Source organism: Aquarana catesbeiana, linkage group LG05 (genome assembly GCF_042186555.1).
Source record: "Aquarana catesbeiana isolate 2022-GZ linkage group LG05, ASM4218655v1, whole genome shotgun sequence".
NCBI lineage: Eukaryota > Metazoa > Chordata > Amphibia > Anura > Ranidae > Aquarana > Aquarana catesbeiana.
The window spans coordinates 594,155,483-594,180,498 of record NC_133328.1 but is presented as its reverse complement, the minus strand read 5'-3'; the positions used below and the strand labels follow the sequence as shown (position 1 = coordinate 594,180,498).

Here is a 25,016-nt window from a genome sequence, read left to right as displayed (position 1 = left end):
TCTTGGCACTGAGCAACAAAGCCACAAATCCTGACTGGCAATATTAACAATGCTTGTTGCTTATGTCAAGCAGCATAATCTATCAATGTGGGTGGGGAAGGGGGGGTAACCAATTACTAATCCACCTTCATTCTTTAGAATATATTTTTGAAAAATGAGAGCAAATTGAGATTTGCAACATTGCACATTTTACCTTCTCACCTCCTTCTTTAGCTTTTCCATACTTAACAGTACTAGAAAAAATAAGTATTTTAAGGTTTTCCAGGCCTTCTATTATTTAGCCTGCAAAATGACAGTTACAATGAGCTGATTCAGTACATGGAGAGGTCTATTTTATAGGATGGTACAAAGAGTCGTGTGTACTTATGATGCCCAATCAGATATCAGATTTCATATTACTGTAGCTAGACTAGTAAGACATAAATTCTTAATTGGATGCTGTTGGCTATGCCACTGGTGTATTTTACTTTGGCCTTAATGAAACAACCTAAAAAAAAGACCTTGTGAACTAAGGAAAAGGATTTGTTGTGCTGTAAACTGATACATGTTTGTGATATAAGCTACTTTTTTTCATACTTCTTATGTAGTCTTTAAGCATAACTAAAATAAAATCTAGTTAACATATGTTTAGAGTTCTCTGCATATCATGTTATTTTTACCCTGAATAAGCCACAGCATTTAGGTTCCACAATTTTTTTCCAAGTATAAAAACACACAGAGAAACAAAAATCCATAGTTCTAGTGCATGTTTTGCCTGCAGCTTAGCAGCCTTGAAGTTTCGAGTATCTACACTTGACAGGCTCTTCAGCTTGTCTTTAATGCAATCCCACAGACTTAAGTATTTACAGCAGGTCTTCTTACCATCCTTGTTTGTTGAACTATGTTGCAGCTCTCTGTGGAGGAAACATAACAGCAATGAATGGAACTATTTACTCCCCTGGATATCCTGATGAGTACCCAAACTTTCAAGACTGCCTCTGGCTGGTCAGAGTCCCTCCCGGAAATGGAATATACATCAATTTCACAGTCCTTCAAACAGAACCGATTTATGACTTTATAACTGTATGGTAAGATCATTTATTCACTGATAATTTATTGCACCACTGGCTTAATGATCCAGGTATTTTATTTTCCCTTTGTTCGCTATTAGCCTGCATGCATTTTGCAGGTGCATTAATCAATGACAGTTGAAGAGTTTGAAAATTCATTGCTCAAATGCAGAATGTATTTACTAGTGTTTTATATTATATTTAAAGAATTTAGAAATTACATTTTATAATTTAATTTTGCTTTGGTTTTAAAAGTGAGCAGGTTTCTTTATATGCTGTTTGCGTATTGTTATTCATGGTAGAGACATAAAAACCCAATAATAGGTTTTTGAAAAGAAATCAAAGCACCCCAGGATTAAATTAGTGGGGCCTAACACCTGTACTTTCAGTTGTGTGTTCCATTGCAGTATAATATACATGAAGTGTGACACTCTTCATTAGAGGAAAACAAAGAATCCCCAGGATGAAATTGATCCTACCACCTAGACCTTTATTAGAGGGGAGTTCCAAAGTAGGCTAACATAACTGAAGCATGGCAGGTCCTTCTACTTGGAATTTTAGTGGAAGGCAGATTTATTGGTGGCAAACATAACTGATGTGTTGCACTCTTCATTAGAGCAAAGCAAATCACCCCCTGGGTGAAGTTAGCAGGTCCTACCACATGGACTTTTAGGGGAATGCAGTTCTGTTGGAGGAAAACATAAATAAAGTGTGGCACTCTTTATTAAAACAAACCAAAGCACCCCCTTGATGAAACTGGCAAATCCTATCACCTAGGCCAGTGATGACGGACCTTGGCACCCCAGATGTTTTTAGGACTACATTTCCCATGATACTCAACTACACTGCAGAGTGCATGAGCATCATAGGAAATGGGTGCCAAGGTTCGCCATCACTGACCTAGACCTTTGGTGGAGGACAATTGTATTGTTGCTTATCGCTAACATGAATAAAATGTGACACTGTTCAGTGAAGGAAACCAAAGCCCCCCGACATATGCTCCTACAGCAGTCAGTTAACCACTACCATATCACTATTCACAGGTAAATTTAAAAAAAAAATAATAATAACACTACAACTAAAATATATATATATATATATATATATATATATATATATATATATATATATATATATATATATATATATATTTATCTATAGATATATCTATAGATATATCTATAGATATATCTATCTATAGATATATCTATAGATATATCTATAGATATATATATATATATATATATAGATATAGATATAGATATGTCTATAGATATAGATATAGATAGTATCTCACAAAAGTGAGTATACCCCTCACATTTTTGTAAATATTTTATTATATCTTTTCATGTGACAACACTGAAGAAATTACACTTTGATACAATGTAAAGTAGTGAGTGTAGAGCTTGTATAACAGTGTAAATTTGCTGTCCCCTCAAAATAACACAAGAGACAGCCATTAATGTCTAAACCACTGGCAACAAAGTGAGTACACCCCTAACTGAAAATGTCCAAATTGGGCCCAATTAGCCGTTTTCCCTCCCCGGTGTCATGTGACTCGTTAGTGTTACAAGGTATCAGGTGTGAATGGGGAGCATGATGTCCCCTTGTGTATGCCGCCGATTGTAGTCCTCACCATCCGGAGGCATTGTGAACTAGCAGTGTGACCGGATGATAGACTACACCATGGAGACACAGCTACAACAACACCAGCTTTGGACTTTCTTTTCTCACCCGGTAGTCGGAGCAGATGACAATATATGCCTATCTTTACCACATCTATGTGAGTGGATTTTAATCTTATTATTTACATTTAAAAAAATGGTTTACTGCACTTAGAGGGCTCTGTTGCCCTGTTCTTTGTGAATGGGGAGCAGGTGTGTTAAATTTGGTGTTCTTGCTCTCACTCTCTCATACTGGTCACTTGAGGTTCAACATGGCACCTTATGGCAAAGAACTCATTGAGGATCTGAAAAAAAGAATTGTTGCTCTACAGAAAGATGGCCTAGGCTATAAGAAGATTGCCAAGATCCTGAAACTGAGCTACAGCATGGTGGCCAAGACCATACAGTGGTTTAACATGACAGGTTCCACTCAGAACAGGCCTCACCATGGTCAACCAAAGAAGTTGAGTGCACATGCTCAGCATCATATCCAGAGGTTGTCTTTGGGAAATAGATGTATGAGTGCTGCCAGCATTGCTGCAGAGGTTGAAGGGGTGGAGGGTAAGCCTGTCAGTGCTCAGACCATAGGCGGCACACTGCATCAAATTGGTCTGCATATCTGTCGTCCCAGAAGGAAGCCTCTTCTAAAGATGATGCACAAGAAAGCCTGAAAACAGTTTGCTGAAGAAAAGCAGAGTAAGCACAGGGATTACTGGAACCATGTCCTGTGGTCCGATGAGACCAAGATAAACTTATTTAGTTCAGATGGTGTCAAGCGTGTGTGACGGCAACCAGGTGAGGCGTACAAAGACAAGTGTTTCTTGCCTACAGTCAACCATGGTGGTGGGAGTGTCATGGTCTGGGGCTGCATGAGTGCTGCCAGCTACTACAGTTCATTGAGGGAACCATGAATGCCAACATGATAGATAGATATATATATAGAGAGATATATAGATATATCTATATCTATATATAGATATATATAAAATTCACAGCCGAGCAGCTAGCAGAACAGTTTTTCACATAAAGTAAATGGTGCATTGTCAATTAGTTTATATGCAACATCTTCATGATAGTATGTATCTTTTATATGAATAAAATGTAACATGTCATTTATAAAGCAGTCTGCTTTATGGCCAGCTTTGCACTCTTTTTCAAATTTCATCTTCACACCCCACCTACTGTATCACTTTCAGTCTTCAACTGAAAAAATTCTCCTGCAGCTATCTTTCTTTATACAGTTCCTTTGCTCATACGATTTTGCACTTACTGACTCTTCAAATCTTTAAAAGCCCTCTTAAAACTTAACTGCTCAGATAAGTATATAATCTGAAGAAAACATACTTTATTCAGAAGAGGAGAAATGTAATTGCACAATGCTCAAAAGTGGCCTTCTAATTCCATCTGCATGCATTTAGAACAGGCAAGCTGGAAGTTTACCACTAATGCAAAATGTAATTGTTTCTTGTGAGACCTTTAAACAAAGCACAGAAGAAACGGTGCTATTTGGCCACCTAAGTATTAGAATACCAAGTGCCCTGAGAAGTATAGGCTGAATGTGGTTGATTTACTAAAACGGGAGAGTGCAAAATCTGGTTCAGCTTCTAGTTTTGTTTTTTCAAAGCTTAACTGCTTGCTGACCAGCCACCGCAGTTGTACTGTGGTAACATGGCTCGGCTGCGTGAATCGCTATTATGTTACATTGCTTCTTTTTTGGCCACTAGGGGTGCGTGCACCCACTGCTCGCCCCTGAAGCCAATGCGAGTGCGGGCTCCCGCGATCGCTCGTAACACGGCGAAAACCAGGATCTCTGTGTGTTTACAAAGTATGAACACCGATCTATCTCTTCCCCTAGCTAGTCCCATCCCCCCTTCAGTTAGAACACACGCAAGGGAACACAGTTAACCCCTTGATCGCCCCCTAGTGTTAACCCCTTCACTGCCAGTGACATTTTTACAGTAATCAATGCATTTTTATAGCACTGATCGCTATATAAATGCCAATGGTCCCAAAAATGTGTCAAAATTGTCCGATGTGTCCACCATAATGTCGCAGTCATGATAAAAATCGCAGATCACCACCATTACTAATAAAAAAGAAAATAATATTAAAAATGCTATAAATCTATCCCCTATTTTGTAGATGCTATAACTTTTATGCAAACCAAACAATATAAGCTTATTGCGATTTTTTTATTACCATACAAGCATACATATCGGCCTAAACTGAGAAAAAATTAGCTTTTTTTTAAAAGAAATGGGGATATTTATTATCGAAAAAAGTACAAATTATTGTGTTTTTTTTCAAAATTGTCGCTCTTTTTTTGTTTATAGCGCAAAAAATAAAAACTGCAGAGGCGATCAAATACCACCAAAAGAAAGCTCTATTTGTGGGGAAAAAAAAGGACGTCAATTTTGTTTGGGTAAAGCATTGCACAACTGCACAATTGTCAGTTAAAGTGACGCAGTGCCGAATTGCAAAAAATGCTCTGGTCATTCAGCAGCCAAATCTTCCGAGGCTTAAGTAGTTAATTGAGCAAGCTGAATTTAGAAGCTGATTGGCTACCATGCTCAGCTATAACAGATTTTGCACTCTCCAGTTTTAGTAAATCAACTTCTCTTTTCCTTATGAAAGTAATTGCTTCCAAGCTGTTTGTGCAAATTAGTTCTTAAGTATGTAGTTTATGACTTCACTCCAATTTTTCTGATCCTCAAGCTTGTTTGGGGTCAGTGACTTCTTTTGACTCAAACCAACAGTCAGCCATGCTGCTAGCATTTGCAATGGGAGGATAGCAATGGCAGACAATGTGCTTCTCTCAGTACATGTTTCCTTTAAAAAGTTTCCTCCAAATAACCAAACAAACAAATTAACTATACAGTATATAGAGGAGCTGTTTTACATGCCTAAGAGGTATTTCTATCCATCCAGTCCTGGGATTTATACAGTCTGAATGCACAGTACAGCCAGGCAGATGACGCCATTATCGGGCGGCACAGTGGTGTAGTGGATAGCACTTTCGCCTAGCAGTAAGAAGGGTCGCTGGTTGTAATCCCAACTACGACACTACCTGCCTGGAGTTTGCATGTTCTCCCTGTGCCTGCTAGGTTTCCTCCGGGTACTCCCACACTCCAAAGACATGAGACATACTGGTAGGTTAATTGGATTCTGTCTAAATTGTCCCTAGTATGTGTATGTATGAATGTGAGTTAGGGACCTTAGATTGTAAGCTCCTTGAGGGTAGGGACCGATGTGAATGTACATAGTCAAAGCGCAAATATGAAAGTCATATTTTAACACTTACACTGGCTGTATTTATTAAAAAGATACATTAAAAACTGAACTCTGGTCAACTTACAAAAATTGTTCTGTGAGTGACCCTTATGTCTCATAAATTCAGGATCTAATGGCTGTTTAATCAAGGGGCATGTTATAAAGATTATTTCTTGGTCCCGTGATAGTTGTCCCTTTTCTTTGCTTCTGTCCTGGAAGGTGGGCAGGCCCTTGACTTTCTTACTTACAATGAAGGACTAGCAGTGGCCACTGGTCAGAAAGTGTAGTTCAGCTTTAATGATTTATGAATACCTATCTGCATTATTCTAACCTAATATATTGCCTTCTGTTGCTGATCCAGGAATTCATTTTTGCACATGTACTAACAAGTCACATACTTTCACCATATACATATTTGTTAAAGCGTATTCCTTTATTTTTTAAACTTGCATGGTCAGGGATCTAGCATGTACTTGTATCTTTTTTTTTTCGATTCAAATCTTTGCAATTGTATTTTCCAGACTGGCAAAGCATTAATGAAGTCCTATGTGGCCATTAATGTTTTATGAATGAAAAGTATCTTAGAGTAAGACAGGATTTCCCATTAATTTTCCCCATAGTGATTAGTGAGTATTTCATGTTGTACATAAGTCTGAGGCTAATATCATTGTTTTCCAGTTTGTTCCCAGTGACTGCACCAACGTACATATGGTCCATTCACTAATCCTAACTATATATCAGTATTATTGATGTGACTATCTCAGTATACAAACTGCAGCTAAGAATTGCAAATTTGTATTGAATTCCCTGTAAAATGCTTTGTCCAAAAGTTTTACTGTATAAATAATTACTTCATGGGTTTAATACTTATCGTAGGTAATGCGGTATAGATAAAAGTACAACAACAAGAGCAATAATATTGGCAATAATAATAAAAGTAATATATTTTACATAACTTCCATTGAGACGAGTAACAAGACCCAAAATGCAGTTTATGTAAATGTTAGAGCTTTTTCCTTACCATAACAAATTAATTAATTTTGTATTAAGCCCTTTCACGCCTTGTGCAGTGCAATATTTTGGGATTTTGTACATTAATGTGTACGACAATGGAAGGAAAACTTGACCTGCACCTTTTTTTTAATATATATTTTTTTAAGCAGAGCACCACAATGCACAGCATGTGGCATATAGTGTTCTGCTCTGTTGGTCCATCAGAAACTACTGTACTTGTGCATTGGGGTGATTTTCAAAATCAATGGCACGCAGATTTACACGCATTACTGTGCATTGCAGTAATGCACAGTGAAATGCTCATTTTACTGAAAACTACTGTAATGCATAGATGTGAAGCAAACCTTAAGGTTTTCTATTTATTAATAGACTATTGGTTTATGGTGCTTTAATTTATGTTCCTTTAAAAGGAATATGCTAGCATGGAAATGTGACAAATAACACTGATAAAATGCAAATAGTTTTCAGGATTCATATCTGTATGTAATGGTGGCTTTTTCTATATGTCTAGCCACTTAAGGACCGAGCCTCGTTTTGAGATTTGGTGTTTACAAGTTAAAATCATTTTTTTTGCTAGAAAATTACTTAGAACCCCAAAACATTATATATATTTTTTCTAAAACACCCTAGAGAATAAAATGGCGGTCATTGCAATACTTTTCTGTCACACCGTATTTGTGCAGAGGTCTTACAAGAGCATTTTGTTTTGGAAAATATAGACACTTTTTTTAATTAAAAAATAAGACAACGGTAAAGTTAGCCCATTTTTTTATATATTGTGAAAGATAATGTTATGCTGAGTAAATTAATACCCAACATGTTATGCTTCAAAATTGCGCCTGCTCGCGGAATGGCGACAAACTTTTACCCTTAAAAATCTCCATAGGTGATGTTTCAAAAATTCTACAGGTTGCATGTTTTGAGTTACAGAGGAGATCTAGGGCTAGAATTATTAATCTCGCTCTAACAATCATGGTGATACCCCACATGTGTGGTTTGAACACTGTTTTCATATGTGGGTGCGACTTATGTATGCGTTCACTTCTGTAAACATCCATTGTAATAGAAAACAAGCATGACAGGACCTATTAAATATGAGATCTGGGGTCAAAAAGACCTCAGATCTCATATTTACACTAAAATGCAATAAAAAAATAATAAATGTCATTTGAAAAAATAATTTAAAAAATGTCCCTTTAAGAGCTATGAGCCAAAGTGATATTTTGACGTCACTTCCGCCCTGCAATGGTATGGAGCCGGGGGCCATCTTCCCTTCAGTCAGCTCCATACCACAGACCAAGAGGGATTCAATCGCCTCTGCCACTACCGATGGCTCCAGTAAGCTGTGGAGGGCAGCGGAGCACGGTGGGAGGAGGGCCTCTCCCGCCACCGTTAAAAGTGATCTTGCAGTGAAACAGAGATCACTTTTATCACTTTTATCTGAAAGCCCACCGCCCACTGAAGAAGAGGATACTGGGGTAATGGCAGCTAGCTGCTGCCATAACAACAATATTCCTCTTCAAACAGTCGACATATAACGATGGTGGGTGGTCGGCAAGTGGGTAGAGTTCAACTTTAAAGCTGATTTCTAGCCACAAAAGTTTCTATTTAACCAGTACGGGCCTATTGATTCAACAATAATGTTGTCATTATTTAAGATAATAAAGTAATGCATGCATTGGGGTTGATTTACTAAAATTGGAGAGTGCAACATCTGGTGCAGCTGTGCATGGTAGCCAATCAGCTTCTAACTTCAGCTTGTTCAATACATTTTTGACAAAAAAAAAAACTGGAAGCTGATTGGTTTATATGCAGAGCTGCACCCAATTTCGCACTCTCCAGTCTTAGTAAAACAACCCCATTGTGTGTGTTTTGTCTGAAAAAACAAGGCTTCCTCTTAGGAATATTGAATTGAAAAAATGATTGTATTTTCAATAAAATCTACAGCTTAAATTTTTTAAAAAAGTGATTTTTTTTTCTAATTTGTTATTAAAAAGTGCACATTTATTAAATAATTTAGTTTGCCTATAATGACTCTAAAATTGTATTTATATTATAAAGAATAGCAAAGCTATTTGCAAATTAAATGTTTTTTTTTTTTCATTTTTCACATTTTTTTAAATGCATCACTAAAAAATTAAGGGAAAAAAAGTAAAAATAAACGTAAATAATAATAGCTAAAGAGAAAATTGGAGGAATGAAACAAACAAGTTACAATGAAGCAATAATAAAATGACTACATTGTAACTCTTTTTGATGCTGCAGAGGCTGTTCTGAGGGTTGCTTAACACGGGAGTAGAAAGATTTGCTTTTGTATAAATAATACAAGTCCGGAAATTGTCATCTGAAGAGCTTGGGTGAGTGAATAGCTGTGTGGACTACACTCTCCCAGCATATTTGGATGAAGCTTTTTTTGAGCGTGTTCATAACTGGTAAAATATTTTTCTTAGTAACTACAAATGATATTGCATCCGATGCCTTTGAAAATCCATACTGTATATTACCTTTTAAAAATAGTGATGACATCATTATTGTCTTGTAACTCCTGATAAAAACTATTATATGTGTGTGTGATGATACACAGTGCGCATTCCATATGTAATATGGGGGGATTATTGAGAGTTCAAGGAGTGCCTGAATAATTGAGCAAAGCTTGATCAGGCAACTATGGGCCAATAATACAATTTTATTAGTGTTACTTATAAAATTACAACACAGTGGTGTCTGAACAGTTCTTGGTCTCAATTTACTCCCAATTACAGTAGCGACAATTATTACACCAATAGCAAAACATCTTTTTGACATGATATTTCAACTAATGAACTTACAGTATGATAAAGCTTTAGCAAAATAAATTAAGCGGTGCTGACGTTAACTATTCAATCATGTTTGCACAAAAAGTGCAAAGTAAACATGCTCTATTCTTTTAGTAAATTGACTCCATTGAGTGAACTGAATTATTGGCTCCATCATAATGCCTGTGATTGATGGGAAGAGCTGGTGCAGAGCTCACACTACCTTAGTCCTTGAGTGATAAAAAGGAATGGTTCAACCCTTTAATAGACATGAAGTGCTTGTTACTATAAACTGTTTCAATGGATTGTATGGTACATGAAGGCTTCATCTGGGAATCATTGGGCTGTCTGGGCATACTGCAGCTCCCCTTCCACTAAGAAAACATGTGTATAACATACTGTATATATTTATAATATGTATATTATTATATTTTTGTAACACATTTTTATCATTTGTTTTAGGGATGGGCCAGACCAGAGTTCTCCTCAGATTGGGCAGTTTAGCGGCAACACTGCTCTGGAATCTGTTTACAGCACATCAAATCAGGTCCTTATAAAGTTTCATAGCGACTTCACAACCAGTGGATTCTTTGTACTCAGCTATCATGGTGAGTGTGTTTGTGAGCTATTCAAGTCACTTTACATATTTCAAAATAAGTCTAACAAAAGAGTATTCTGCCTTCTCCCGTACCTGCCTTCAAACGCACATGAATTAGCACCCTGTAATGTAATCGCACCCATGTTTAAACATTTTGTTTAACTGCTAAAAGGTATAACAATTTTTTTTTTTTTTACGTTTTTTCAGAAACCATTGTGTACAGAGGTAAAGCCATGCTGGAACAGAAAAGGGCCTTCCCCATACTGTTGCCAGAGTGCTGCAATGGCAAAATAATGGCTTTATATACTAAAAACATTAAAGGGGCTGTAAACCCTCATGGTTTTTCACCTCAATGCATTCTATGCTATGCTCCACTTTTACTTACCTGAGTCCAATTGTTCCTGCGCCGGGGACGAGCACACCTGCTCCCGCCAGTGTCGTGGGTCCTTATTGGATAGATTGATAGCAGCGCAGCCACTGGCCGGGCGGCAGAGGCAAGTCCTGTTGTCTGTGTGTAAGGGAGCGTGCCCACACAGGTGCCCTGAGGGAGAGTGCTTCTCCGACAGGGCACACGTCAGGGGGAGCCAGGAGCACCACCGAGGGACCCCAGAAGAGGAGGATCGGGGCCACTCTGTTCAAAACCAACAGCACAGAGGAGGTAAGCATAACATGTTTGTTTTTTAAAAAATAAAAAAAAGGAACCTTTAGTTATCCTTTAACAGTACCCATCACTGCAAACACCTTAACTCAATAATTTATAGGGGTATCCATACTTTCGACTGCAGGTGTAGTGTTTAGATGTCCACAAGTTTGGCCATATAGTCTATTTAATCTAGTCTGGCAAAATTTTATTCTCAGATTTTCTTTTTTTAAAAATTCTTTATTTTCTTTCACAAAAGTAATAAGACATTTTCATCAATACATCTATACAACACAGCATTCTTTTTTTCTAATCCTGGCCTCCTTATAATTCCTATTAGTTGCAGTTATTCGGCTTTCTAATCTGCAACTTAACCTACTTATTCATACTTTCAAATTAATCTTATTTATAACAACCCAACCTTTGTGATATTTTCCCTTAACCAGAATCCATTCTGGTTATCTTCAAGAAGAAATAGAGGAAAAGAAAAAAGGGTAGTAGAATGGTGCAAGCCCCATAGGGATAAGCCTTGGTTATATCTGGAACAAGCAACGACGGACATGCATGTCTGTCGGAGGCAGACATACCACAAGCTGTGAGGAAACATCCAATGGTGGGTGCTACACTTCGAGTTATTATTAAAAAATATTCAAAAAAACTGAGATATCATTCTCAGATTTTTTGATCATATACAGCATATAGAGCTTTATCCAGCCTAGACAGAAGGATGTAATTCATGAATCCTGGCAGTTGGAATCTATACATTAATAATGCTTAGTATATGATGAAATAACATGAGCACATTTAGACAAAATTGGCATATTTTGGGTCACCAGAAAGAATGTATTGTCCAATCCTCTTAATATGCCAATTTATAGATCAGCCCACTCATTTCTATGCCAACACACCTTAACATCATTGCACTTAATAGAAATTCTGTTTTATCTTACCAGCCTTTATAAACTATTATTTATTAAAGGCACGGATCGGTTATGTATGCGCATTTAATTTGAGCCTGTATACCATTCTTTCAGCTGTGTTAGAGTCTTTTATTTAACCTTGGCTATCTTCATGTCCTGTATTGAAGTTATATTCCCCATGCTGCTCAAAGCCTCAGGTTCACTGAGGCATCTTCATGATGATAACCCATCTTGACCTTGGTAGAATTGTAATTTTTAGCGATGTCTGGTTCCTATTACTTGCGGGTTTACAGATAAGTTGCTAATAGCTCCCACTAATTCCCAAAGCACAAGCACTACATCTTCTGTATACAGATGGGGGGGAAGGTGAAAAGGAGGTTGACATGGTACTTTCCAAAACTGAGGTTATGCTATAGTCCTCTATAAATGAGAAATCAAAAGTGTTTTTAGAAAAAATGAAAATCAGATGTAAAAACATATTATGACTATTAAATGTCAAAATATCAAGTTGAATTGCAGAAAGATTATGATAATACACAACCCCTCCAACCACAATCCACCCTCTCAGTGCTTCTTTATTTATTCTACTGGTAGAATTTTGACAAAATAAATGACCCAACCAAAGAAGGGTCAATTTCCTTAAAGCAAAACTCTTAAAAAAAACACTCACTATCTTCTATGTTTTAGTTTTGTTATTTTGTCAATAGATATATTTCAAAGATATTTAATGCTCGTGTGTGTGTGTGTGTGTATGTGTGTGTGTATGTGTATACATATATATATATATATATATATATATATATAGTATAAAAATGTTTCAGCTGAGCATGAGCACCCCCAGGCCACAAAGGTCCTGAAATGCTTAGGTATTGCCACTGCACATTCGACTTGATTTATTAAAGGTGAATAGACTGTGCACATTGCAAATGCAGTTGCTCAAGAGCTTGATAAATGAGGGAATGCTCTGCCGACTTCCACCATCCAATCATGCAAGCAGAAATTTGTTTTTTTATTTTCCTTGCATGCAATTGGGTATTCTTTGTAAAGTGAAAGCTTTACTCCATTTACTAAGCTCTGGAGCAACTGCACTTCCAAAGTGCACAGTCTATATGCCATTGGTAAATCAATCCCAGAGTCAGAGGGCAAGACTTAAACAATCCACACCTTAGTAAAAAAATGACCCAATTCTCCCATTCACACGTTCAAGGTGGATGTGGGAATTGCTCCCACTGTGTTATTGTGTTCTGACAGTGTGGGGACTTCCTCCCCACCAGAATACACTGATCAGCGCCGCTGGCTATAAAAATTCCCAGCAGGATGATCCCTGCTGAATCAGATACATTTCAATCCATGTATGGCTGGCTTTAATTCAGTAATATAGATTTGCCCATGTTATTTTAGAAAAATCAGTAGTAAATGTCTATTTGACCTCAACATTAATAAATAAAAAAACAGCCTACCTTATTTTGCCTTCTGAGACCATCATTTAGGCAGATGAATGTTGGTGTAGTGGCAGGGTGGAATGTCCACAAGGACACTCTTATTTTAATAAATCTGAGCAGACTTTTAGGCACTTTATGTTGTATACCTAGGCAACATACAAAAGATTATTGTACTATGCACTTGTATAGCGGTTTCATTGTTGCTATAGACTCATGACATAGTTGATGTTCTTGTTGTTTTAAGTTGTTCTTCAAGGTAGTAATTACAAAACATTTATTTTGGAACATCAAGCAGCTACACGTAATGTTATAGCTAATTATTTCTAACTGTTTTAAAATCTCAGAATGCAGTATCATTTTAATATGTGTCTATTTCTGGATACTCTTGGCTTACAAGTCTGGATACTCTTGGCTTACAAGTCTGGAGCCACCCAGTCCCAAATTCTACTGTCACTTTAGGTGCCTCTCCTAAATTTGCTGAACAATCATGACAAACTTGCCATATTTTATGTTATATAACTATCTGTATTATCAAAGCACCACCTAGTGACCAACATTTCTTTTTTTCCAGATTGAGGTATTCAAAACAAATATTGTGTTGTAATATCTTGCTGATATGGTACACAGATGATACGCCCCTTTCTGTGTGCCAAACACTGCGCTTATGGGGTGAGCCCCTCCCTCTGAGCAGCTGCTTAAAATCAAAAACTCATGTGATATAAAATAAATGATACACTATATAATCGCCCTCACCAATAGTGTGATCAAATAGCAGCGCTGAATACCTAAAACATACCCTAATTCAAAAAAATTGTATATACAGTGATTGCTCAATGTGATAACTAAAAGTGATAATATTATGTGTCCATAATAAAGAACCAAACAGTGTTTCTAATGAACACTCCTCATGCAATTAATTGGTGTATAACAGCAAAAAATCAAATAAATCAATAAAAAAGTCCAAACATAAATAGTGACATAGTGAATTAATAGTGACAATATCAAAATTATAATCTTCAATGATGATATCTTCCACCACACCGCTGTGAATGTGATTCCACTCCCCTTCAGCGAGCAAACTCACCAGCTTTTTTTTGCCTTACACTCTCGTGTTTGGCTTGTAGGCTTTTCCCACACAGTGGGGGTAAAGTGATCACCTCCAATCAATATCCGTATGGTAAACCGCAGTGTATAAGCAAATGCTCTCACATCTGAGAGTATGTGTAGGTCAGTGAGTCCCAGCAGCAACACACTGCTGGTGCTTGCTGCTGGGACTCACTGACCTACACATACTCTCAGATGTGAGAGCATTTGCTTATATACTGCGGTTTACCATACGGATATTGATTGGAGGTGATCACTTTACCCCCACTGTGTGGGAAAAGCCTACAAGCCAAACACGAGAGTGTAAGGCAAAAAAAAGCTGGTGAGTTTGCTCGCTGAAGGGGAGTGGAATCACATTCACAGCGGTGTGGTGGAAGATATCATCATTGAAGATTATAATTTTGATATTGTCACTATTAATTCACTATGTCACTATTTATGTTTGGACTTTTTTATTGATTTATTTGATTTTTTGCTGTTATACACCAATTAATTGCATGAGGAGTGTTCATTAGAAACACTGTTTGGTTCTTTATTATGGACACATAATATTATCACTTTTAGTTATCACATTGAGCAATCACTGTATATACAATTTTTTTGAATTAGGGTATGTTTTAGGTATTCAGCGCTGCTATTTGATCACACTATTGGTGAGGGCGATTATATAGTGTATCAAATATTGTGTTGTGGCTACTAAATGACACTTCAATCATACCAGATAGCTATATAACACAGAATATGGCAAGTTTTTCTGGAGCTGTGCGAATACGTATCACATTCATTCAGCAAACTTTTCAAACATAGTCCCTCATGTGCACTGTTGAATTGATGACAGTAGCAATTTACTGTCAAAAGAGAAGCAGGGAGAAGCTGGGTTCCAGGAGGTGTCCAAAATGTATCTTGAGCTCTTTAAAAGGGGCACAATGAGATAATATTCTCATGCTACAGTACAGGTAGCTCTGCATTGGATTTTCTAAATGTAAAGTGTATCTGGCTCAAAATTATTTTTTAGATTTGATAGAGGTTTGAAATCTGTCCTGTGTTCTTTTTTATGTCTGTGTTCTATTGGGGAGATGCCCCTCTACTTTCCCGCTATTTTAATCAGGAAGTAAGTGAAACTGTCTCCAAAATTAGGAGAAATAACATTGCAGACAGTTGTTACTGACACACATTCCTCATTGGATGATTCCTCCTCACTTTCTCTTCTGTTGAAAACAGTAAACGTTTTGAATTGCCACTACTTTTGGTCCCAGTGGGCAAATAGAGAGGGAGAAAGCAATAAAAAACTAGTAGGGTTTCCAACTGTTGTGTACATCAAAACTACAAAAAAAGTCTACACTAGGTTTTTGGGGTTTAACTCAATAGAACTTTTGGGTCTATTATGCATAATGATAAGTAAGCCTAGAGTAAGAACCAATAAGATAAATCTCAAGTCATGTAAATTTACAGTTTCTCTTTGTTTGATCTTGAACCATTGAACCATAGTAATACATGATCTGAAGGTTCTCTAATCATAGTAGTAAAAGTGCACCTGTGATCAGACAATGTACAATAAAACATTTACATATTACTAAAAAGCAAGCTGATCTCTCTAGTTGCTTGCATTGTGAAGTAATTCATTCTTAGAGATCCTCAAAGGCCAAAACAAAGTCTCTAAAGTTAGGTTTCGGTTGGTTTCTGATAGCTTGGAAGCACCTGTTGTGGGTTTACAATATAAGGCTGGTAGGCTGTCAAGATCTGCTGAAGATTGTATAAAGATTTTAAAACATAGTTCTAGTAATCAGTGTATAAAATATTTGTATAAACAATGCCAACATATAGTGGCAAACTGTGGGGTGAAGAATGGGTCAATATTAGTACAAAAATCAACTTAATTAATCAGTTATGTGGTCAAAATAATATATCAATATAAATAACAGAGTGGTCAAACAGTCTTAAGGACACCCATAAAGAGCTTATGGAACAACCCATTACTTGTGAGGAAATCCAAAAGACTTTTAAGAAGCTATCTTTACATAAGTCCCCAGACCTTGGCGGCCTCTCTAATAATTATTACAAAACCATTTCTGGACATCTTGGCCCATATATGGCTCTTTGTTTTAATTCTGTACGGGATGGGGTATGGTCTCTATGGACGAGAATAAGGCGTACATTAGTGTCATTGCAAAACCTAAAAAAAAGACTCTACTGATGTCTTTAACTATTGTCCTATCTCATTGATTAACTGTGATTTAAAGATTCTTACAAAACCTTTTGCTCTGTGTCTTATTACTTTTTGGAACATTATATTCAAAAAGATCAGTCAAGCTTTATAAAGGGACTCCAAATATTGGATCAGATTCCTCGGTCTATAGCATTGATCTCAGCAGTAAATACTAATTGGGATGCTCCCTCATCTAGGGACCTTTTACTTCTCTCGCTTGACCTCCACAAGGCCTTCAATAGTTAAACTTGGGAATATCTATTTACCACTTTGTAGCCCTTTACGTTTGGTTTCACGTTCATCTCTTTACTAAAAACTTTATACATTATAACACACTCTTAGCTCAAGTTTTTATACAAAGCAAGACAGGGCTGCCCACTTTCCCCCTTACTTTTTTGTGTTAGCAAATTTACCTCTAGCTGTAGGGATATGCTCCCACCCCGACATTCATGGCATCAGTTACGGACAACAGAAGCATAAATGCGCTCTGTTTGCTTCTGATGTTCTATTATCACTGATCCTCAAGTCACTATACCCAATTTACTATTTTTATTGTGCCAATTTTCTGAAATCTCTGGGCATTCCCTAAACTCCCAAAAAACAACAGCTTATAATGTTTCCTTACCCCCCCCCCCCCCAACAGTACTGAGCCTTCAGGATACTAATAATTTCCAATGGGTGTAATGCTCTCTCCCATATTTAGGAATCCAACTAACATCTTCTAGACCCTTTATCGACTAATTATCCTCCACTATTCAGATGGCTTCAAGAAGATCTGTATCCCTTGGCTAATTATTCCTTACCTTGGTTTGGCAGAATCAACTCTATTAAAATTACATTCTTGCCCAGGATAATCTACTACTTTAGATCTTTGTCAATAGCAGTTCGAGTGGGGGGGGGGGATTTAAAGTGTTTACAATCTGAGGTTCTTCACTTCATTTAGGGTAGCAGGAGGCCCAGGATCAATAGACTGAAATGATATGTCATGAAACCATGAGGTGGGCTTGGTATTCCTAATCCACAAGCTTTTTTTCAGGCTGCTCAAATAGTTCAACTTTCCTATACTACTGCTAAAGGATTTACACCTATTTGGGTTCCTATTGAAGCTCTTTCCTCCTGTCCCTTTCGCCATTGGATCCTAGCTGTGGCTTCCTAGCCGTTAATGCCCTTCTATCTTTTGTCCCACCTTATTCCACTTTTTGTCTATCCGGGATAGGGCACGCTATCATAAACCCTTGTCATCACCACATACACCGTTAGCCTGTATTGTACCTAAATCATTTCAGTCATGGATTAATACGAGGTTATTAAGGATTGGAGACTCAACGGAGACCAACCATATTCATTACAACATTTTTAAGACAAATTGCAGATGCCCTCTAGTGATATATTTAGATATATTCAAATTATATCTTTTATAAGATCTAAACTTAATTTGTTAGACAGGCCCCTCAAGCTCATGATTTTTTAATTATCCTGCCGAGCAAGGGGCATCCTGAGGGGACAAGTGCCTGGGGTATATGCTTCCCTCACTGACCCGAATGGCTAGTATCCCTTTATGAAAAAGGACCTGAATCTTACTTTTGAATTGTCTGAATGGCAAGACATTGTTTAAGCTTTGTCGAAAGTATCTATTAATATAAAATTGATAGAAGCTAATTATAAAACACTTTTATGATAGTACTTAGTCCCTACCCAGGTTGCAAAAATGCACTCATCCGTATTGCCCACTTGTTTTGGGAACTATGCATCATGTCTGGTGACAATGCCCTGTGGTGACTAGACTTTTGATTGGATGTTTAATTTAATTTATTCAGTGACATGAGTAAGTATTTGTAGATCCCTGGAGTCGGTCCTCTTTCAAAAACTACCTGATAAGGTCCCCATAAAATCTGTGAAACTAATCCCATGTTTCTGGCAGCTCAAGTTACAATTGCTAAATATTGGAAGTAGTCAGTGGTTCCTCTTGACTATGTAAAGCAGGGGTAGGCAACCTCGGCCCTCCAGCTGTGGTGAAACTACAAATCCCATCATGCCTCTGCCTCTAGGACTCATACCTGTGATTGTTAGGGTCTTGCAATGTCTCATGGGACTTGTAATTTTAAAACAGCTGGTGGGCCGAGGTTGCCTACCCTTGATGTAAAGAATAAGTAAAAAAAATGTGACCTGGCACAACCATTAATGGCAGACCTCCATGCCTAATATATCATTTTTATAGATAATGCAGTAAAAGGAAGGGAAAGTGGGACTTTAAATGAGGCTTGTCATTGAAAAATATGATACATGAGGTATATATATATATATTTTTTTTTTTCTTTAATGATATATGATATACATCTCATTTATCATCATTTTTAATGACAAGCCTGATTTAAAGTCCTACTTTCCCAAGCTTAACTGTACCATGGTCAATGATAGATTCACCTGTATCCTTCATAATAATACTAAGAAGTTTGATAATACATGGAATCTGTGGATCCAGTATCTATTGGTTACTTATTGGGTCCCTGGCTGACCCGCTCTAATTCTCCCTCTTACTTGGTCTCTTTTTTCTTCTTCTTTTCATGCTCAGTTTTCCTGACTATTTCAAGATGCTTTAAGGACCTAAACTTTGTCTAGTCATTTAGGCACCTGTGATCATTGGTAAAGAAGAGTTCAACCATGTTCTAAATGCAAAATATGAAAGGAGATTTGATGATACAATCATCACTCCACTGGTCCAGAATCATTTTATTAGAATTAAACTAGCTGAGACAACACTTTTCATGGGTCCCTCTTTATTAAAGAGAAATAGAGAGTTAGGGGCTGGAATGGGTTGAGAAATTAATGAAAAGAAAAAGTTCCTGAAGACTGTTGTGTTGCCTGGTTCAACTCAAATTTTCAGCATGAGCCCTGGTGAAGGGGAGGGGGGTGCTTGCATCCCCGAAAAACACATTAGCTTTCCTCATTGAAAGCAAATAAAACATGTTCTAGACTTTTACCAATAGAGTGGTGCTTTTAAGTTATAATAGTCTTTCAAGATTCCACTGGCCAAAAGGGTTCCTGGGACTAGAGGAGTAACTACCAAACTCCATATACCTATTACAAATTACATTGCACCAAAGTTCAGCACTCCTTATTTCCACCATTAGAAAATACAAAACAGACTTTCTTGGTCTGCTGTACTGTACTGTACATATACATAGTTTATACTAATGCTCATAGAGTTTTGCTGGTAAGCAAGCAGTATTTTTTATAGAAATGCATCATTAGTGGAGACTCTTAATTAAGTCATAAGTAATTAGTTACAAGCAATGCTGATCTCTAAACTGCATTATATAACAAATTGTATTGTTTCGCTGTTTCAATTAAACAGCCGATAACCTTTTTCTTACACATTCCAACTTCTCATTTGTTACATAATTGTCAAGGACCTTTGTTCTGTCACAGTGAGATCCTAAGTGATTAGTAAGACAAATGGACAGCCGAGCTGTCATTGCTCAGTGACAGGTCAGCATTCTTGAGCCAGCATTAAACTCTTTCTTAGTCCCAGAGCTTAATGGAAAAGAGCAATGGCTGCTATTCATAAATAGTTCTCCAAGTAAATGGTAGTATAAAGGTAATGCAGTATAAAACGTACCATATGAAATGCAGCCACCCTGAAAGATTAAGATATTTCAAAGCTGGTGATATGACACTCTCATCTGTGAGAAGAGAATAATAGGAAGCACTGTATCGCCTACAGAAAAACTTCTCTAAGCTCAGATTGGTGGTTATGAATATACATTATTAACATTGCATTCCAGGTCAATGAAAATATGCCATGAAAACACACTGTATACAGGGCAATACATTTTATTTTTGATTATTACACCATCCTACTTTATAAGGAAACTCACAGACCCATAAAGGCAGATGAACATATATGCTCAACCCAACAACCCAGAGGCAGCAGGACTGGCTGGCTGGTCAATGAACAGGACCATTTTACCTGATACAGAACAAGAGGGAAGGGATAAATGATGATTTTCTCAGGGAGAACAATGGTGATTGGGGCAGGTTTTTGTAATCTGCTGGAATAATGTTCTTGTGACAGTGGTCAGCTTGGAGGGGCCTGTAGATAAACCTTAGACAGGAGATCTAAGAGTTTTAAGAGAGTCTAAAAAAAGAGTTATATTTATTAATTCCTTGGGTTGGTGCAGAATAATTTGGGGATTAATGTGGGGTTTAGTTGTTGAAGACAAAGGGGTGACCCCTATAACAGTATCTTTCCTTCTTAAAAGAAAAGTACGTTTTTGTTTTTTTCTGCTAATCATACTTACCTAGGTGGATGCACCATCAGACTGATGCTGCAGCTGTCCCCCGCCGTCTCTGCACTGAGAACCAAGCCACCGAACACTGCCAATGGTTCGATTCTCACTCCTCCCCGAGCAGAGTAACGCTGTCAGTTAGCATCTCTCCTGCTCTGATTCTCCACGCTGAGCTGTGGAGGGGTGGGGAGTGGCCACTGAGACTGGCATCAAACAAGGCAGCTGTCGGATTCAGACTTGGGAAGTCAGGATGATGTGCTGCCTCGACTGATGGCAGTGACGTCAGCGGAGAGAGAGTGAACTTCAGAGCACTCGCTGCTGAAAACGGGTCACAGGAGTGCAAAATAGAATTGCACTGATGTGACCTTTAGGAGAAGCCCAGCCTAAAAAGCTCAGGCTGGACTTCTCCTTTAAAACTATCAATTCCAGCGGTGTTAATTTTTCTGAGCCCCTGATGGTCCTTGATGGACATTTCTCTCTTGAAATCACTACGGTACAGGTCTAACATTTATATCGACCGTCTATTTATTTATTTTTTCTTTACAGTATCAATACAATACAATACATGGATTAATGTAACTTTATTATTGTTTGTCCCTATTATGCATTACTATGTGAGCTTATACATTATTTTTTTGATTGTGAAACATTTAGAAGAGACCTGAGTTAATAACTTGGTTAAAAAACATGGATACAATAGAAATTCATTTACTAAATATTGTTTCTCACAAATGCAGTGTGCTAACCTTTGTTCTATGTACCATCTGTTGCTTTTAATTGCAAGTTATTACTCATGTATGTGTAGGCACGGTTAATGAGAATGTTTTTCAAATTATGTGCAGAAAATAAAATGTTTGGAAATTGTGGTGACATTAAAACCACATGGTACAGTACATTCCATCATATGGAATGATACTAATATTGGTCAGAGGAAATATTTGCATCTTTAATTTTTTATTAAATGTTTCTGTTTCTTTCTATCTATCTATCTACAATATCTATCTTGTAGATCCGTTGCCCCAGAGTATACAAATTTTCTTCAACAAGTTTGACTCTTTATCCAGTTTGGCACTAGAAATGTTTACAATTTTTTGCTCACATGTAAATATCTGTATTTTTGGCTATAAGATTTTGTAAACTCTCCAGAGCATTATATATTTTCTGAAAGCAGATAATAAAAAGATAGTTGTTACAATTTTTTTCATATATTAAATTTGTTCAATACTTGTGTAGCTGTTTGTCAAATTCACTTTTTGTACAAGGATGGTGAGCAGTGACAGCACATGCATCAGTGACACAATCCTTGTTGTGTTCCTGCTAGAGCAGAATCTGCGTGGCATTATGGACAGGGCACTGGAGGGAGAGCAGCAGGAGGAAGAGGAGGACTTCCTTTCCTCTCAAGGCCCACTTCAACCAGACTCCATCATTTCTATGTCACAGAACACACAGGAGGAGAGAGGGGAGGAGGAGGATTCTGGCACTTTCATAGGCTTCGAAGAAGAGGAAGACATGCGTCAATCTGTAAGCGATGTCTTTCCAACCCCAGGACCCTTGGGAGTAGTACGTGGCTGGGAGGAGGAAGTTCCAGATGCTGTCATCCTGCGTGACCCCAAGGAGTCCACTTCTCAAGCCTCGGCAGATTTGAAGTGCATGTGCAACCTCATGCTTCAAAGCCTGCGAAAGGACCCAAGAATATGTGGCACAAAGGAAAAAGATGATTACTGGTTAGCAACCCTCCTTGACCACCGTTATAAAGGGAAAGTCTCAGAACTCATCCCGTCCCCACAGAGAGTCCAGAAGAAAAAAATCTCTTGAGGACACATTAAAGAGGATTTTATTGAACATTTTTCCTGACTCCAGTAGGTTACAGTGTCATAGAAAACTTAGTTTTAAGTCTTCTGTTGATAAAGAGAGGAGTGTTGGAGAAGGCTTCCGCTTAAGTGAAGCATTTTGGAATTTTTTTAGTCCTCGCCACCCAGGGCTGTTAGCTTCCACATCCCATCGGCAGCATCTGCATCACATGGTGAACGATTACCTTGGGGCCAAAACAGGGATGGAGAGCTTTCCAGCTGACGATCCACTGACTTATTGGGTCATGAGAATAGACCACTGGCCAGAACTTTCCCAGTATGCTAGTATGAGTTGTTGGGCTGCACTTCTTACAGCGTGCTTTCAGAATGGGCATTCAGTGCTGCAGAAGGTTTCATTACTGATCATAGAACGTGACTGTCCACAGACTACGTGGCCTGTTTGACTTTTATAAAAATGAATCAGTCCTGGATTACCAGCTATGAAACCTCTGATGCCGATGTCACTGATTAAGTATTTTTGGGATTTGAAATCTCTGCAGGACTTCAAGGCTGCCTAGCTTTGAGGGTGATCAATTATTTCATCTGAAAGAATGTTTTTGGTATAGGTTTCATGGGCACAATTAACACCCAAAGACCAATTTTTCAGCACCTGTTTGACAGGTGCATATCATTGCAATTTTTTACAGCAAGGCCAATCCTTGCTTTCATCAAGAGTACCTCTATATATTCTGTGGACTGATGAGACCAAAATTTTACTTTTTGGAAGGTGTGCGTCCTGTTACATCTGGCATAAACTTAATACAGTATTTCATAACAAGAACATCATACCAACAGTCAGACATGGTGGTGGTAGCGTGATGGTCTGGGGCCGCTTTTTCAGCTTCAGGACCTGGATGACCTACCATAATTGATGGAACCATGAATTCTGAGCTCTACCAGAAACTTTTAAAGGAGAATGTCTGGGCCAGCAGTTTGTGACCTCACGCTTAAGTGCACTTGGGTATGCAGCAGGACATTGATCCTAAACACAACAGCAAGTCCACCTCCAAATGGTTCAAACAAAGCAAAATGTAGGTTTTGGAGTGGCCTATTCAAAGCCCGGACTTAAATCCAATTGAGATGCTGTATCATGACCTTACACAGGCCGTTCATGCTGGAAAAACCTCCAATGTGGCTGAATTAAAACAATTCTGCAAAGAAGAGTGGGCCAAAATTGCTCCACAGCAATGTGAAAGACTCATTGCCAGTTATCGCAAATGCTTGATTGCAGTTGTTGCCACCAAGGGTGACACAACCAGTTATTAGGTTTAGGGGGCATTTACTTTTTCACATAACGCCAGGCAGGTTTGGACAGCTTTTTTGCCTTAATAAATGAAACTATTTAGAAACTGCACTTTGTACTTACTCGGGTTATCTTTGTGTAACAATAACATTTGTCTGAAGATCTGAGTCATTTAAATGTGACAAATATGCAAAAAAAAAAAATCAGAAAGGAAGCGAATACTTTTTCACACAACTGTATATGATGCTCAGCTCCTGTCAGACAGGCTAAAAGTCATGTGTTTGGACGAACACTCACACAACCAAAGTTTCAAAATTTGGAACACAAGTTACAACAGAACCTTGAGCTTATTCCTATAAAAGAGCTGAAGTGGTTAATAAATACACTATTTGGACGTTACCCACTCCTATATAATTAATAATTTTTTTTTTTAAATGAGTAAAGTTCTCTACCTTCAGCTTATTATGATAACCGTATTTTGTAGAACAATGTCATACCAAGAGGCCCACCCGCTGTGCATAGGTAAATGGTACTTTCATGTAAAAAATTCCAATCTCCAAAACAATAAAAAAAACTGACCCTGACATTTCTATCTAACATTAATTTCAATCTCTGCCCTTACAACTCAAACAGAGTTTAACTAACAGGAACGGAATAGATTTAGAGTGACAGTTAGTCAAAAACAATCAATCAGTTCCACTGACATTTATTGGCACGTTCTTCAAATACTGTTAAGACATGAGTTCATATAATACAGTAAAGAACAAAACCGCAGGGAAATCATACTTTGATTACTATAGAACCTAAAGGGCAAAATATCAGCAAACTGATATTTATTTGTTGTGTGAGGGCTGGTGGGTTGAATTACCTGGTGGTTACTTATAACTCATGAAGACTATGAGATTTGCATGTTGCAGTTTCCTTTTTCTCAA

The 25,016-nt window shown here is 37.7% G+C and overlaps 1 protein-coding gene across 1 annotated transcript in view; it reads left to right on the top strand.

Moving 5' to 3' along the window:
- Positions 1–25,016, top strand: part of CSMD3 (CUB and Sushi multiple domains 3) — a 1,635,173-nt gene that overhangs the window by 1,338,053 nt on the left and 272,104 nt on the right. Inside the window, exons 44-45 of the mRNA XM_073632169.1 lie at positions 890–1,067; positions 10,255–10,400. Of these exons, the coding sequence (XP_073488270.1) occupies positions 890–1,067; positions 10,255–10,400 (324 nt within the window). The remainder of the gene's footprint in view (positions 1–889; positions 1,068–10,254; positions 10,401–25,016) is intronic.